General features: G+C 33.5%; 2 protein-coding genes across 2 annotated transcripts in view; one reads left to right on the top strand and one right to left on the bottom strand.

Annotated features, from left to right (window-relative positions):
* The window catches only part of LOC106110739 (ATPase family AAA domain-containing protein 1-like), a 7576-nt gene extending 1938 nt beyond the window's left edge, over positions 1-5638 (bottom strand). The window contains 7 exon segments of the mRNA XM_013292636.1: positions 1-28; positions 643-782; positions 1337-1465; positions 2744-2911; positions 3726-3870; positions 4639-4747; positions 5307-5638. The exon segment at positions 1-28 is cut by the window's left edge and continues 21 nt beyond it. Coding sequence (XP_013148090.1) covers positions 1-28; positions 643-782; positions 1337-1465; positions 2744-2911; positions 3726-3870; positions 4639-4747; positions 5307-5479 — 892 coding nt within the window. The 5' untranslated portion in view covers positions 5480-5638.
* Positions 5639-5900: 262 nt separating this feature from the next.
* LOC106110922 (nucleolar MIF4G domain-containing protein 1 homolog) lies at positions 5901-13441 on the top strand. The gene is made up of 10 exons (XM_013292880.1): positions 5901-6171; positions 6366-6591; positions 7104-7367; positions 7988-8274; positions 8596-8686; positions 9048-9260; positions 9777-9898; positions 10831-11027; positions 12349-12524; positions 13194-13441. Exons 1-10 carry the CDS (start codon positions 5971-5973, stop codon positions 13427-13429), a joined length of 2013 nt encoding a protein of 670 aa, XP_013148334.1. The 5' UTR covers positions 5901-5970; the 3' UTR covers positions 13430-13441.
* Positions 13442-13480: the final 39 nt, after the last annotated feature.

Genomic DNA, 13480 nt, shown 5'->3' with positions numbered 1-13480 from the left:
TGGCGCTCGCCAGCCGCCGGTACTCGATCTGCGACACGCACACCGAAACTTACCGCAAGCACACTAAACTACATTTATATAGATATTTTGACATGGTTTTCATTTAAAAAGCATTTATTTTTATTAATACGTAAACATTTTAAAATTAAAATGTCTATATACGCAGAGATGTTAACCCACTGTACCCCCGCTTGTCCTAAATTTCCGCTTTGTTCTAAATTACAATTAGAACTAAGTGGAATATATTAATGGTCATAATGTTATTGTATAAAATAGAATAGATAAATAGGAGACATTTCAAATTTTGTTTTAACAGATTTAGCATTTTCTAATAAACTTCGAAAACTCAATTCCATTGGTATATAATATGAGCACGAGGTATGTACGAGATGTGTACAAGGTATGTATGAAATGTGTATAAGTTATTTATAAAATGTGTACAAGGTATATATGAAATGTGTACAAGGTATGTATGAAATGTGTACAAGGTATATATGAAATGTGTACAAGGTATGTATGAAATGTGTATAAGTTATTTATAAAATGTGTACAAGTTATATATGAAATGTGTATGAAGTATGTATGAAATGTGTAGAGGTGTGTATGAGATGTGTAAGAGATGTGTGTGTGTGCGTGACGTACGTCGTTGGCGACGGGCTCCGTGCGCAGGATGAGCTGCAGGATGCGCTCGCGCTGCAGCTCGCTGGGCATGGGCACGTGGAAGGTGGCGGGCATGCGGCGCTGGATCGCCTTGTCCAGGTCTTGCGGACGGTTTGTAGCACCTGGAGGAAGCAGGTTATACTAGCTGTTCTTGTGCGGCTTCATTCGCATTCATTATAACTTTACTTTCGCCCGTGACTCCGTCCGCGTGGGATTAAAAAAAAGGTGTGTAGCCTATGTTGTCTTCCAGACTATCCTCTACATCAATGCCAAATTTTATAGAGGTCCAGTCAGCCGTTTAGGCTACAAACATCCATCCATCCATCTAAACTTTCGCAATTATAATATTATAGTAAGAAGTAAGATTTTATTTTTTATGTTTGTCTCTCAATCGCAAATATAAAAATTACCGTTACCATAATAAAATTGATTCCTTAATGTTGGCAACTTGTAGTTTATGGTCTCTTTCTCACATTAAGATTTTTTCCAAATTATTTACCCCCTATGAGAGTAAAAATATATAGCCTAAAGCGTGTCGTAAGTGTAGTACTTTTTATTAATGGAAGAATAGGAAAATATGCTGTGATTGCTGACATCCTAAGCCACGTAGTGTGTTTATGCTTTATTATATTAATATAGCTAAGTATAAATTATAGATGTTATGTATGTAGTTTACCCATAATGATGACGGTGCAGTTGTTGTCCGTGATGAGGCCGTCCCACAAGGACATGAACTGCGTCTTCATCATGGCCGTCGCCTCGTGGTCGTGCTGCGTGCGCGTGCGCAGGAACGACTCTATCTCGTCTGACACACAAATATATTTTATCTGGATTCATATTCATTTATCTATACTTATATTAAAGAGGCAAGATTTGTATTTTTGTTTGTATTGAAATAACTCAAAAACATTAAAAGCCATGTTGTCACTGAGTAATATATACTATTATAAAGCGTAAACACACACTTCTTTGTTGCCTAACATGTCAGCAGTTACAACATATTTTTGAATTATTCCTTTCTTACTTAATAAAAAGCCCTGCACTTACGTCATGCTTTAGGCTATATATTTTCACGCCATTAATCTTAGGGGGTTATGATTTTGAATAAAAACCCTAATGTGGGAAAGAGACCATAAGTTGCTGCCAACATCAAGAAATCAAGGTTGTCATCATGTCATGTCATTTTGACATTTGTAATTGATAGTTTGACAAATGTAAACAATAAAATAAAATTTTCATTTTATGCGGATGATGTCGCATGGGAACAGCTATTAGGGTATATTTTTAATGTTTAAGTTGACGCGGGTGAGGTCGCAAGCAACAGCTACCTCTGGATATACTTCATCTTATAAATATGTTTATCGATTTTTATCAAGGCACCGAATGGCTTCCAAATTTAATTTGACTTATTCTTTAATATAATGTTAAAAATTAAAAAACCAGATACAAACCAACTTATTGATTTTTCTAAACTTATTATTTTAAATTCTATTAGCTTTCGTATGCGACTCCGTCTGCGTGAAATTATAAAATGACTAACTGTTCCCGTGCGGCTTCATCCGCATGAAATTACGTTTTTTTTTACATTTGTCAAATTATTAATAGGAAATGTCAAAATGACATGACGACAAACCTTAGCAATCTTGCTTCCTTGATGTTGGCAGCAACTTATGGTCTCTTTCCCACATTAGGGTCTTAATCCAAAATATTTACCCCCTTAGTTTAATGTCGTGAAAATATATAGCCTAAAGCGTGACGTAAGTGTAGGGCTTTTTATTAAAGAAATGATTTATTTCAAAATTAATGTAATTGCTGACATCTTAGGCAACAAAGAAGTGTGTTTACACTTTATTATAATAGTATAGATAGATATCTTATACTTTACAACTATACCAAATTTCAATGAGATTCATTTAGCAGTAAGCTACAAACTTTAATAAACATCCATCTAAACTTTCACATTTATATAAGTAAAGTCCTTGTTTTTCTTTAATTTAGTTATACACATAACCAAAAATGTAACATTTATTAAAACTTACACAATCTAAAATCTTAACATAGTTTAAGAGTAATTTGTACTTACCAATGAAGACAATGCACGGCTGCAGTTTTACTGCAAGACTGAAGACAGCGGCAGCCAGTTTCTGCGTCTCCCCGTACCACTTGTCAGTAAGGAGCGACACATCCAGGTTGATGAAGCTCATATTAGCTTCTTTAGCGGTTGCTTTTGCGATTAATGTTTTACCACAACCTGGAATAACAGAGATTTTTACTATATTAATAAATAACTATCAAAAATGTATTTACACTCGAAAAACAAAGATATGTGATTAAAAAAAAACATAATAACATTTAAAATCGTATATTTATTCTTTATCTATACTAATACTAGCTGTTCCCATGCGACTCCATCTGCATAAAATTATAAAAATCTCATTTCATTGTTCACATTTGTAAAATAATCAATTACAAATGTCAAAATGACATGACATTACAAACCAAGGCAACCTTGCTTCCTTGATGTTGGCAACAACTTATGGTCTCATTCCCACATTATCCAAAATATCCATAAGTTTAATGGCGATAAAATATATAGCCTAAAGCGTAACGTAAATGTAGGGCTTTTCATTAAGAAAAGAATTATTCAAAAACATGCTGTAATTGTTGACATCTTAGGTAACAAAGAAATGTGTGTTTACCCTTTACTATAATAGTATAGATAAAGAGAAAAGATTTCTAATTTTGGATTTTCTTGTGTATTGAAATAAGTCAAAAACTACTAGGCTGATTTCAAAAATTCTTTCACCATTAAAAAGCTATATTATCTGTGAATAACATAGGCTATAATTTAATAAAACGCAGGCGAAGTCACGACCAACAGCTAGAAATATACTCTAGCGGTCACTCAACTTTGTATACACAGAATTGAATATAAAATTGTTAAAAAAATTTCAGAGATAGATTTATTCATCATTTTTATTGTTCTGGTAAATATAAAAGAACACTGAACAAGAATAATTTTAAATATTATGTAGCAAGTGTGGCTTATGTATTTTTTCATTTACCTGGAGGTCCATGCAACAGTACTCCTTTGGGCGGCTGCGTCAGTCTACTGTCAGCAAAGAGTTCCCGCTTCTGTATAGGCAGAATTACTGTTTCACGAAGTTCCTGAATCAAGTGATCCAATCCAGCTATGTCTTTCCAGTTAACCTATGGAAATAAACAACACAATATGAAATTAATAAAACTTACTATGCCTATGTCTTCTCATATATATTCTACTAGCTCTGTCTATGTGGCTTCATCCGCAGGTACTTAAGAAAAAAATCATTTTATCGCTTACATTTGTTATTTCATCAATTGCAAATATCAAAATGACATGACATGATGGCAATCCATGGTAATCTTGATTCCTTGATGTTAGCAGCAACTTATAGTCTCTTTCCCACATTAGGGTTTTTATCCAATTTTTTTACCAAGTAAGTTTAATAGCGTGAAAATATATAGCATAAAGCGTAAGTGAGTTTAGGGTTTTTTATTTAAAAGAAAAATTAAAAACATGCTGTAATTGCTGACATCTTTGACAACAAAGAATTGTGTGTTTACACTTTATTATAATAGTATAGAAGTATAGATTTCTGTGCTGAATTTTATTGAGATCCATTGAGTTTTGATATTGATATAGACATTCACATTTATAACAATATAAAAGTGCTAACAGTGTATTGATGTGGGGTGCAGATTTCCCACATGGTAAAGGGTATGAATACCACCATTTCACTATTGTCAGAAACCATTCCTAGCACAAACCTAGACCTTAGTTGGAACAATAAAAGAATTTGTAAATTAACAAAATTCTGCTAACACCTTACTAAAACAACAAAAACAATGATGAAACAAGCAAAAAATACATAATTTTCTGACGTGTTATCATAGCACTTTCTGTATGTTATAAAGAGTATTTCTAGTGAAACTCACATTTATCTCATCCGGCACAACAAGCTGTGAAGCGATGATCATCTCATGGTCTGTCAGCTTGTCCAGCGCCACCGAGTGCTTGCCGCCGAGCCCCGCTCTGGAAGACATCCTTCACACATGCAACAGCTACAATGACTTTCTTACAATGTAACTTATGTCACGGTAAAGCAGAGTTTACAGTGATTTAAGTAATGTTTGATTAAAGGGAAATTGGTTCAAATTGTAGGACTTGGCTTTAAGTGTGTTAACATACTAGTAAATTTAAATGATTTACTTTGTAATACTAATTAAATTTCACTACTTACACAGTATTTACAACTTACACTATTTGTCTATTTAGACAGATCTAAAATTAGACTAATATGAAAGAGATCTATTTATAATGTCTTTGTTCTAAGATAATGTTGTATTATTTTGTTGTTTAATGTCAAAATTACAAGATTAAACATAATACTGACCATCTCCTTTACTATTGGATAATATATGAAGTCAAGAGTTGCATTTTGTTATTGCACAAGCTTAAAATACAATTGCATAGTATAAGCTTTAAGTGAAATTGAACATAAAATGTCGGTTTCTTCAACATCTTTTCAATTAATTCTCGAAGAATAAGAAAAGGCGCAAATTTTAAAACATATTGAAAAGAGGTTACCACGATCAATACATACTTGCGTAACTGTTCTCGGGCCCGCTCTTCAGCTTTCTTCCGACTTTTTGATGTAGGGTCTATTTGGTTCACAAGCCATTTTATAGAAAAATATGTTACGGCTGATACAAAAGCAACACGAATTGCCATTTGAAAGACATCGTTTCTGGTGAATGCTGAACCTTCCACCATCATGCCTTATGCAAAATTGTTTTAAAAATGAAGAAAAGGCGGTCACAAATCACAGCCAAAGTATCGACTATTCACGTGTTTATAAAATTTATTAAATTTATTGCAAATAAATCTTTTTTCTAAATCCCAGGCTCAAATCATGCAGGGGAAAATTCTGTCAAAGTCAAAGATTTGTCAAAGATAAAGATTGAATATTATAAAACACCCAGAACAAAGACATTCTGCCTCATGATAGAATGTTGAAAATGGATAGAGTTTAATAAGAATAACTTTTCTGTTTAAGTTTAGTTGTTGTTTATATTTATTTTGAATAGCTAACGTAGAATAATAATTGTAACATCTGGAAAGTGGCTGTAAATGGAAAACTATTTCGTCATAAATAATATTTAAAAATAGTAATGTCAAAGTCATGTGGTGTGAAAATTTGACAGTGACACTAAGCTAACCTTACATTATAGTCAATGTAGTGTTATTACTTTAAAATTTTAATAACAATGAAGAAACCAAAAAGCGGACCTCGTCCTAAATTAGTTAATACACGTAAAGCTGTACGTAAGGAAAAAAGGCAGCAAAAAAAGATACACAGGCAAGAGCACTATAACAAAAAGAAATTGGTCGTGGACGTGAAGAAGTTTGAACCAGGAAAGTTTGTGAAACTTACTACAGTTCAGCATGAAAGTTCAAAGAAAGATAAGGTTGCATTATTTATTTTGTCACAATTCACTTTCTCCTAGAACAATAACAAATACACTTATGAACCTCTTTACCAACTGAAAGTAAACAATTTTTTAACTGTACATTTGTTATTACTTAATTTTGGGGATATATAGTAACAAACATCCATCCAAACTTTAGCACTTATAATATTATTTTTTTCAATCTATGCCAGAAAAAGAACAAAAAGCAGCCATTATTCTTGGACATTCTTAACAAGGAAAGACAAAAAGACATGAATGTAACAGAGAAACTGAAATCAGAAATGGAAGAACAAAGAAAACAAATGTTACTGAAAGCTAATGAAGATGAGGACAAAGTTATTAAAAAATTAGAGAAACAACTTGGTTTGAATAAATCTAAAAATAAAAACAATTATTTTGCTGATGATGGACTTGACTGTATCCTTTTAATCACTTTAGACAACTAAAATCTTACAAATATTATAAATGTTTAGATGGATGTTTGTTAGAGTTTGTAGCCTAAATGACTGAACAGATCTCGATAATTGGCACAGATATCTACATCTGTCTAGATAGCCTGGAAAAACACATGGCTACTTGCTTTTGGTTTATTTAATTCCACCCGGACGGAGTTGCGAGTGAAAGTTATTGTCAAATATTTTTTAATGGAATAGAATTGTATTTGCTACAAAAACAATAATGTTCTTAAAATAATAGATCCTTTTATTAATCCAATTAATATTTTAAATGAATGAATTACATTTTATTAGCTATCGCCCACAACTCCAATGTGGAATTAAAAAGAAAACCAAAAGCAAAGAGCTTACATGTCCTTTTAGACTTAACCTCTTCACAATATTCATTTAGCTAAAAACAACAATCATCCATACATCTAAACTTTTGAAATAACTTTAGTAATATTAGTAAATAACCTTAACAAACTAACACAGATTTGTTAGAAATTTGCGATAGAACCACATCTGAACAGATTGTGGCAGCGGAGAAGCATTTAGCTGATGTGGGAGATTCTGATTTTGAGGAAGATTTGGCTATGGTTACTGGGAAAGAATTACCCAAGGAAAAGGTTAAAAGCAAGGAGAAATCAACAAAAATAAAAGACTTAACGGAATACTCTAAAGATGATAGTATGGGGAGTGATGAAAATTCACTAGATTGTGATGATGATGATGATGATGGAAGTAATAAAGATGAAGGTAATTTTTAAATCTTATTTACTACTGTTTGCATATTAAAAAGAAATTTAAAACCATCTATGATGTGAATTTGAATTTATTGCATGTAATTAAGTATTCAAAAACTACTAAACCAATTACAAAAGTACTTTACCTATTGTTAACATAAGCTATATTTATTACTAGATTTTTAAATTGCAAGTAAAAGTATTAATCATGACAAATTATATCAAAGTACTGTAAAGATCTCTTCTATACTAATGTTATAAAGAGAATGAGGCCGGAGACCTTCTTAAGTGGGAAGGATGGGAAGGAAAAGTAGATTTGATGGTGGATAAACGCAGAGAAAGGGGAAATGTACCCTTTATGTGCGTCTCCTCTGTCAATTGCAGATGTTTATGGGCAGATTATTTATATTACAAAAAAAAGAGAAAATATTTTGATTTTTTTGAAATTCTTGCACCATTAGAGAGCTATGTTATCTCTCAATAACATAGGCTATATTTTTAAGTTTATAACCGCAGTGAATAACTGACTACAATGTTTATAACTCATTTACTAATAATATTTTATATTGAAGTATGTATGTATTTTTGCAAATTAAAAATACTCTATACTGAACTGACAACTTCTTATTTAAGATTTCAGTGATATGGAAAATGTAGAAAGTGATTACGAATCGGAAATGAGTGAAGATGAAGGTAAAAATCAAATAAAACCAGACAAAAAAGAAAAAATAGTATCAGAAAATGATTTAAATAAAGTGTTCAGTGATGACGAAGTTTCGCATATATCTGGTGATAGTGAAGATGGATTTGACTTCGAAAGCGGTAAAGAAACACCAGAAGATTGTAAAACTAAAGAAAAGCCTGATGTTTGGGAGGATATTTATGGCAGGAAGAGAGACAAGGATGGCAATATTATAAAAGTAAGTGCCTTTTATATATAACCAGATGTTGCGATTTCGCCTGCGTAAAATTTATAAAAAAAAAATAGCCTTTGTTACTCGCTTTAGTGTTTTAATGATGAAAGAATATTTTAAATTGATTCAGTAGTTTTTAGTTATTCTAATATTTACTCTTTATAATATTCATTGTTAATATGTAACTTTTTGTTTGAGTACAGTTAAGGAATTTGTTGGTATGCCACTTTAAAACTAAAGCTATTTGCATGTTTTGTATATTAATACATAGCTTTTAAATGTGTTTTTGAATACATTTGGGTTATATTTTTTATTAAAATATTTCAGGAAGAGAAAGGAGTTTATATTCCTCCACATTTAAGAAACAAAGATTCTACCTCTGAGAAAGATTTAGAGCAATTAAAAAGGCAAATTAAGAGTAAGTGTGACTTAATTTTATTATAATGAAATACGCTTCTTAAAAACTTATCTTAACCTTTTGATCTATAAAACTATTATCACAGACATTAAAAATAGATAACCAAAATAAATCCATAGACAATAAACTAGTTTGACAGCAAGATGTGCAATTTAATTCACATTTCCATTGAATTTAACCTTACTTGTAAATGTTATCTGTACCATGCTATAGTAAACTAAAGAGTTTATAATATTATATTATTTATCTGTCTCCAAATTGTACATTAAAAAGTACAATAGTTTTAATCAATTCAAATATACCAAAGTACAAATTAAATTGTAAACAATGGCATTGCTATAACTAAATGTTTCTTTCCAAGGTATTCTAAATAAGGTATCAGGTTCGAATTTGCACTGGGCGTGTGCGTCGTTGGAGAGTTTGTATAGTAGTCACAGTCGGCGTGCGGTGAGCGGCGCGCTGTGTGCGCAGTGGGTGTGCGCCGCTGTACCGCACGCCGCTGCGCCTGACAGACTGCTGGCTGAACACGCTGCCTTGATGGCTTTGCTGCATGCCAACGTCGCCACAGAAGTCGGTAAGTTACCCCCACGTCACATCACAGATGTTACACACTTCACACTCGTAGCAATCATCCACACTTGACATCTTTCACAAACACCTCTCATGTAACAAATATCATAACTACACTTACAAGAGTAGAGTCCTTTTTATATCTACGCACATTTGCCGTGTGCCCCACGCAATATGACCACACAGAAAACACACCAAGTGGAAGCTATTCCTAGCTATTGATGTGCGTACCGGAGACTCATTTTAATTATCTTCCCCTTTGAAGCCTTTTTGAATAATAAAATAAATGGCAAGAGGAAGCAATTTCGTGTGAGAAGAGACATATTTGTAGGGGAAATATCATTCTATCTTTGTTGATTAAAGTTAGCAACGCATTTACAAACGCTTAGGGGTAGCGGCCGCTTTATTATTTCGATTTTCAGATATCCGTTTACTAGTTTGTGACGTAATGACGTAAATATTAAAAATATTAGTCTCATGTCTATCTAGTCAACATTTTAATTAGTGTTAATGTTGGCAGGTGCATATTTCCTGGAGGAGCTGTGTCTGATGTTTGACAAGATGGTGGACAGCGAGTTGCCTGTGGAGGACAAACGACTCGACAACTTGACCGCATGTCTCGCTTATTTATATAGTTTTAAGGTTAGTAAAATATTCTATGTATTGTTACAAAATATTAAAACGATTGTATGTTTTATGGTGTAACACCACTAGATTCCCTGATTGTACTTTTTGTCATCTTTAAAAATATCGTTTTATTTAATTATTTTATGGTTTAAACATGGTTTAAGAATCTTTACTCCTTTTATAAAACTATTTATGGCTCGGACTTCACCAGCGTGATATTAAAAAATAATAAAAAACATAGCCTATGTCACTCACAGATAAATTTCTAACGGTAAAAAAATTTCTAAAATAGGCCCAGTAGTTTTTGAGTTATTTCAATATATACAAAAAATAAAATTTTTATCTCTTTTTAAGAGTATAGATTAATAATTTACTTAACTAATGCTAAATATAACATTATTATAAGAATTCTTCTGGCATTTCATACCAAAATATATATGAAAACACGCCCTGAAGATAGACCTCGGATCCGAAACTATTCGGTTGCCACCGGAAAAATAACCTTAAAAGATAGCCGTTTAATAATTATAAAAAATACGAGCTGTTGCCGGCGACTTCGTTCGCGTGGTACTAGAAAACATACGAACTACATAAATAACAAAAAGCTACGTGTCCCTCGGGAACCGGACATGTCTTGTGGATGAAGTTTATCCCATGTGTACTCCAGGCTTTGTTTTATATCTGTGCCAAATTTCAATATGATATGTTCAACCGTTGCAGAATGATCGAGTAAACATTAAAAAACTAAATTAATGAATCCCACGGGAAACGTAATTTATCCCGGGATCAAAAGTAGCCTATGTGTTCTTCCAAACTATGCTCTAAACCTGTGCCAAATTTTATGGAGATCCGTTCAGCCGTTTAGGCTACAAATGCTAACAAACATCCATCCATCCATCTAAACTTTCGCATTTATAATATTAGTAAGAAGTAAAATATGTCTTCAGATATTCCACAGCGGTCTAATGTACGATATACTATATCGTCTGCTGCACGAGATATCGGAGAAGCGGTGCGGGTGCGCGGTGCGCGCGCTGCGCTGCGCCGGCCCCGCGCTGCGCCGGGAGGACCCCGCGGCGCTCAAGGCCTTCATACACGACACGCACGCCAAAGTCGCCAACTTCAACGATAAAGCTGCGGCCGGGTAAGTACAACTTACACTTACATTACTAAAGATAATGTAATAGGCAATATGCATATGACGCCAAGTTGTACCAAACTTTTTTTAAGTATACTTTATTACTACAAAAACAGTCCTGCAAAGATTTTTTTAAATATAATGTGATTTAGTGGCAAAATTTAATCATTAAAAAGTGTCTTTTTTCAAATTCCCTCTTCTAAAACGCACACTATTGGTAGAAGCAACTGGCTTATCTAATATGGCGTCGCTGTGTTCACAATACACAGTTCATTTACGTTAGTTTATATAGAAATACACTCTTGAAGTATTTTACTGTAAACACGATATCAAAACCAACTTTAAAATAAAAAATTAATGAATAGAATTAATAATTACCACTTATTTGTACCAGGAATAATAAAAATGAACGATTTTTGACTTTTTGACCTTGAGAAACTTTGTTGTGTTTTGTGACATCTGAGCGTAAGTTATGAATGGAATAGACGATTGACGTCAATCGTCTTATGACAACTCCGGTTGCGTTTTAGTCGCTCGAAAATGGTCGTAATTTTATTTTATTATTTTTAGCTCAATGGTTGAATATTTTCGCGTCAATTTTTTTTGTGGTTATTTATAACAAGTAGAATCGTTTAAAAAAAGAAAAAAATACATGCATATTCCCTATTGTGTCTCTAGTATTGAAAATTCATCTCGGTGTTTAGTACTCCTTGGTCTATTTCTCTTAAATAAATGTTTTGAGAAGGAAGCATACGGGGAAAGGCCGACTCTAAAAGTCTAAAAATCCATATGAATAGTTAATAAATTAGAGTTTGTAGCTTACTGCTGAATCGATGACGATAATAATTGGAAAAAATGTTGAGGATAAGATAGGATAGACGAAGTCGTGGGCGAAAGCTAGTGTTAAATAAATATTAAAACCATAAAATATATAACGTCTTAATGACTTCACGCTGAAATTACAAATTGCATTAAAATGTTAACGTATATCAGATTGTAAGCGCTTGTGAAATAGTGTTAAAATTCGTTTCAATATTCTACCGTCAGTTTTTAAACAATCCGTAGACAAGCCTGAGTATGACAGCTACTAAATAACAAAATTATTGATTTATCATCAACGCTTAATTAGAATTCATGTGAAAATATCGTGCTCGAAGGACCAAGTTTTAAAACCCATGTTTAGGTAATAAGTAATTTTGTACTAGCTTTTTAAGTCCAATATTTATAATATAGTTTTTGTCACATATTAATTATATTTCCATCATTAATTAAAACAAGACTTGGTATATATTTATTGCTTTTTCTTTAACGAAGTTCTTTAATCTAGATCCCGTATAAAGTTCCTGCTAGAAGTACTGCTGGCGGTGAAGAACAACAACTTGAGTAAAATCCCGCAGTACGAGCCTACGTACGCGGAGACACTTAGAAAGACTTGCCGCAGCATCCTGCGCCCGGGACATACTGTCACCACACTCAACATCCGCCTGGAAGACCTGCTTAGGGGTACTCTTTAAACCATCTAGAATCATCTAGTATCTAAGGAAGCTTGGACACTAAAAACTAAGATTGAAAACTACCCTTTTAAAGGTCCCTTAGTGGTTAGTTGAAATTAAACGGTTTGTGACTTTTTTTCTCGCAAGCAATGGAATAAAATAAGTGGCCAAAATCAGTATTTTCATATAATAATGTGGGTGTCTTCAAAAGAAAGGTGCTAGCACTTAAGTTAGCGTTTACTACTTAAGTTCTGGTGGGACTGCGGCGTCCCTGCATTAGCTGAGCTTGTCACCTTTTGCCACATTTCTTTTTTTACTCTACGGTTGTATATAAGATGTCATATGTTTTTTGTGGCAATGAACATTTATTTTTTGAAATAAAAACTAAATTACTCAGTACTTGAATTCCTAGTGTTTTGTGAATTAGACGTAACGCTTATCAATGCGTTAGATTGTTAATATAGAATTTGTTTTTTTTTGTGATTGAATGGCCATTATTTGCCTTCAAGAGACATTTACAGATACACTGGCCTTGAGGTGGCCGAGCTCAGATGGCGCTTAGCCTGAACCTCGTTTATGAGTAACTAAGCTCAAGGGCTCCCTCAGGAACCTCACGGGTCGTTATTTCGTTATTATTACCGGATTGGGATATTATTTATTGTTCTTATGTATATTATAGCTGAGGAGAGAGGTAAGTGGTGGATAGTGGGGTCGGCGTGGGCGGGCAGCCGGCCGCCGCCCGCAGCCGCGCCCTCAGCCGCGCCCGCAGCCGACCACAAGCTGCTGGAGCTGGCGAGGAAGCAGCGAATGAACACTGATGTCAGAAGAAACATATTCTGCGTCATCATGTCTGCTCAGGTAATGTTTACCAATGTAATTAAGAGGAATGATTTGTATTTTTGTATGGAGGCCTAATTTTAGTCCCTTTTCCTTTCCACCCTTTTCTTAAAAGGAAAGGATGGGAAG

The sequence above is a fragment of the Papilio polytes genome, unplaced genomic scaffold, assembly GCF_000836215.1.
Source record: "Papilio polytes unplaced genomic scaffold, Ppol_1.0 DF824191.1, whole genome shotgun sequence".
NCBI lineage: Eukaryota > Metazoa > Arthropoda > Insecta > Lepidoptera > Papilionidae > Papilio > Papilio polytes.
The sequence above is the reverse complement of the archived record's forward strand: the minus strand, read 5'-3'. Positions and strand labels throughout refer to the sequence as shown.